At 43.4% G+C, this 4,599-nt stretch overlaps 1 protein-coding gene across 1 annotated transcript in view; it reads right to left on the reverse strand.

The window, feature by feature from the left end:
• Window positions 1-4,599, reverse strand: part of LOC104517330 (guanine nucleotide exchange factor DBS-like) — a gene marked incomplete at its 5' end in the record, with an annotated part of 40,995 nt that overhangs the window by 17,354 nt on the left and 19,042 nt on the right. The window contains one exon of the mRNA XM_010161947.1: window positions 2,589-2,661. Within this exon, the coding sequence (XP_010160249.1) occupies window positions 2,589-2,661 (73 nt within the window). The remainder of the gene's footprint in view (window positions 1-2,588; window positions 2,662-4,599) is intronic.

Below are 4,599 nucleotides of genomic sequence, written 5' to 3' on the forward strand. Positions count from 1 at the left end.
TGCCAGGCATTCTTCTTACCCTCGGATAGAGAAGCCTAAGGAACAAAAGGCAGGTTTGAAAACCCTGTGCTATAAAAGGCTGCATCTGTGCAGCCACGTATTGCAGCAAAAGCCATTCTAGCCCCTGCCTTCTTCCCACCGCACAGTAAGGGATGGCCTTAGCGGGAGCTGAGGTGGGAAAAATGGAGGAACAAACTGGTTGTCTGCACAAGCTCTTTTTGCAAGTCCAGCAGATTTGGAAGGATAGGGTGGGAAACCAGGTTAGAAAAGAGGAGCCCAGTTTTCCATCCTTTGCAGCATAAGAATATTTGACTGCAGGAGAGAAATGGGTACTGGACGGCCACAGTCGTCATACCACGCGTAGAGGAACACATGGATTCCACTGGCTCCAGGATTCCCCAACTTCTGTTTCTTCTGCTCTTTGAAAACATGAGTCCCAGCAGTGTATAGAATCTATATATAATCTATATATAATATATATAATCTATAGTATCCCATCTGCAGCTGAACCACAGGCACCCATCGAGCCAGATTTGCACAGGCACCGGCCTTGCTGTCTGCAGTGGGAACGACGCCCCTGCCCCAGGTTCATAGGGCACCCAAGCTGCCAGGTTTCCTCACAGCTCTTACCCTCATTGTTTTGCTATTGCCTGGTGGCTCGGGCTGAGTGTCCGACTGTTACCCTTCGCAGACTGAGCGTTTCACACATTGCATCGTACCTGCACACCTGAAATACTTTCCCAAAGTGCTCATTGTTGACATGTATCAGCAATGACGTTGCTGTTTACAATTAACAGATGAACTGCTATGCTTAACGTTCCTCGTGTTTGTCTTCCTGTATGGGAAGATCCAAGATACCAAAATTTTAAAAGGATTTGGAACACTAGGGATCTGTGAATACCTTTGATAACTCCAGGCAGCCTGGGATTCACTGCTTTGTATTTGAACCTCTGACCTGTTTCTGATAGAACCTTAACAGAGGTCTCTAACCTCCTGTACTACATCAAAATGTGATTTTCCAGCCTGATGTCAGGTACAAAATGGGGCTCAAAATAAACATGGGAACAAATCCAAAGCACACTCACATTTCCTTATTCTTTTTTCTCTGTTCTTTCCCAGCTAGGCTGAGCTAACTGTGAAGCATGCAACTGACACAGTTAAAGATTTACAGCTGAGAGAAAGACACCAAGAAAACACATTAGCTTCTCTGAAACAGCATCTGCAGTAAAACTGCAAGTCTCTGTGTATATCTACATGCAGAGGATATTTTTACATGGATGAATGACTGAATCAGTCACTTCCAAGAAAGCAGATGTTTAAGCCGTTAGAAGAATAGCCTGGTTTTGCTTCATATGTTTAAACAGATTAGAAAACAATACAAAGGGATCATTTCATTATCACCAAAACACAGCAGCCATCCCTAGAGAGAGAGATACAGCAGCAATAGATACCACAGGGCATCTCATTTTAGTATTAACCATTAGAACTTTGGGGAAGAATTTACAAAGAAAGAATTTAAATAGACTGACCAGGACTTAGGGACATTCAGTAACAACCTGTAGTAAGGACACTGGCTCTGTCTCTCTTGCAGAGACCTCAGCTCCAGTCCAGAGTCAGCCCAGCCCTGCCTTATCTCGTGGAATTGCAGCCCCGAGTGCTGTGGCGTCATATAAACAAGTAAAAGGGATGGTCTTTGTCATTGAACAGACAGGGCTTGGAGAGGGGACAGTGTCCCACAAACAGACTTCTCCAATGTCACAGCAGAGATTTGACAATTCCCAATAAACAGTAGAGTCACTGTTACACATGGGAAACCCAGGAGATGATGTCTATTAGTTAGATAAAATCTCAATAATTAGCCTCCAACCTCTGGCAGAGCACTGATGATGCTGGTTCTTTTTAGCTAATACTATCTATTGTTGGCTTACTTAACAGTGCCTTTCACAACTGGGGCTGCTTAGTCATGACAGTCATAAACGGGTGGCTATCACAAAGTCTAGCTACTTCCCTCCTCTCCTTGCCTCCACCCATCATCCTGAAACAGGCTGCAGAAGGGACTCCACAGCCTGAGGACTTCTGGATCCACTCTTTCACATCAGCTAGTGCAAAACTTTTTAAACTTAAACAAAGCAAATATAACCAAGCCTGGAGAAAATATGGTGCAGGATTAACAGCACTGCATCTCTTTACAGAGTCTTGCATTGAGCTGTACAACTCTCAAAGGCTGATGGGCTAGCTGGGATCTCTCGGTTTCGTCGATCCTGCTACCACGCCAACTTTCATTAAACTTGCCCAGCAATTGCGTCTTTACAAGAATTTGCTGACAGCTCCATTTAAGATCCTGGAAATGTTCCTACACGTTTTGTCGAAACTTGAGTTAATCCAGAGCATATGCTTCTTTTGCAAAACCAAATGATCATCTTTGAAATGAATTCTGCATTGTGACTTTTCCCCATGAAAAAACCCGAAGAGGCTCAAGTAAGTTTGTACGCAGGAAGCTAAACACAGAAAACTAATAATTTCTGTACTGCAAAAGCACAAAGGCAAGACAAAACATGGCCCTGCTGTGCTGTGATAGCTGTCGTTACCTGCTTGCATTGGAGGAATCCATTGGTGCATGGTACACACTCTCGGTGATTCTTTGGTGCAGTTGACTTGCCTCTGTTAAAGAAAAGTAAAAAGAATTTGCTCCAAATTGTATAAATTACATCCTTGTTTGCACGGGAGAGGGGAGAAGGGATTTTGACTGCAGCTACAATCAGAATGGAATACTCGTACCTGAAGAGAAAGGCACATGGTGGTCTTAAAGACTGAAAACTTCGTTCACTCAAACAGCTCTTCTACCCTTAGTTTTTCAAGTGCAGAAGAGATTTCTTCCCCTACCACCTTCTCTTTCCTCTGTACCTCTTCCTAGCTCACTGCACAACTTAGATCTAGAGAATGGATATACTGGCATTTTCCCCAGAATACACTACAAGTTTTGTGGCTCACTGTTCTAGCAACACATGTAAATCAGTCCTTTTGCACATGCAGCCGTCTAGTAGAATATATCCCCATCCCTCTGAAGAATGGTTCTGCTCAGCATCCTGGACAAACAGCAACAGTAAAATGTTAATATGAGGCCACTCGTTCACTCTTTTTGCATCGCTGCAAGGTGGCAGCGTTTGTACCTGTATCTGGTAACTGCTGAGTGAGGAGGATGGTAAGAGAGATGCTGAGAGTCTGGTTTTCAGGGCCAGGAGGTACAGACACTGAGAAGTGGGGAGGCAATGGAAGGAGCTGCTTTCCAGCTCTTAGATTACTGAGATCTAAGAGCTATTTAATTCTGGAAGAAGATGGCGCTCCTGTCGATGAAAGGAGAACATACAAAGGGACAGGGGCAGCACTGAAAGATTAAATTTAACAAAGTCTTTTGCTTGTGGGAATGCTGGGAGAAAGGAGAACTCTGGGTGGGGAGTTAGAAGTAGCTCCTTTCCTGGTTTTGGCAACTGATTCACAGCCTTGCAAAAATCCCTTAAACTGCATCCCTAATTCCTTTGGCTGCAAGAGACAATTATGCTCTGTGGGAATGAGGGATCAAGGTGTTACCCAAAGCCTTGTAAGCATTTCATGCTCGCTGCAGAGTATGACAGAGGGTGCATATGGACACTAATGACCCCTGTGTTAAACTGTTTATCACGTACCTTTGGCTACCTGCTTTGCCCTTCGCTCACTCATTCATCTCAGCTGCTTCCTTCCAACATTCCAACCCCCTGTGCAACTCCTAACAACAGTCATTAAAAACAGCACAGGAAAAACAAATGTATCCCTCTTCCTTCTCTCAGTACAACATACAGTTGGTGAAATACCCAGTTTGGGGTTAAGCATGAATTAAGGTCTCTTCTTTCCCGAGTCACTGTAAAACCACAGGGCAAAGCATTTGCTTCCTGCCATCACTATTGTGACAAGGGCTTTGATTCATGTGGTCATTTGGGAAAAGTCAACAGGAAGAGTTGCAATAAGAACATATAAGATACAGTTTCTGCACTCTGACTGCTGTTCTGCTCGATTCACAATGAGGAAAGCTTGACTTTGTTCACAGAGTAGAATGAAAGTCATCCTTGGATATCCTCATGTCCAGACTGGATATGGTCTTGAGTAACCTGGTTTGACCAATAACTCAGTCTGCTTTGAGCAGGATGTTGGACTATGATGTCCTGAGGTCCCTTGAAACCTGAAATATTCTAGGATCCTATGATCTTAAGACAAAACAATAGAATATCCAAATATAAATGTTTTCAAAAACTTTCAGTCTTGATTCCTGCATAGGTTTCTTTGGAAAATGCATAGTAACTCTAGCATATAGGTATTGTATGCCACAAAGATTTCACAAATGCTCATCGGCTTCAGTTTCTTTCCCTTAAACACACCTGGAGGATTAGCACTCTATCCTATTGAACACATACATTTTCTCCTTAAGTTGCTCTTCTGTGGTAGCCTAAGTAAAGCCAGCTTTTATACTTCAGAAGTAAATATTACAAACCATACCAGAGAGTTCCTAGATCGAGCCCTGAAACTGCACAGATAAGAATCTTGAGTTCTTCCTCAGCAGTTCCTGCT

Source organism: Eurypyga helias, unplaced genomic scaffold (assembly GCF_000690775.1).
Source record: "Eurypyga helias isolate BGI_N326 unplaced genomic scaffold, ASM69077v1 scaffold10982, whole genome shotgun sequence".
NCBI lineage: Eukaryota > Metazoa > Chordata > Aves > Eurypygiformes > Eurypygidae > Eurypyga > Eurypyga helias.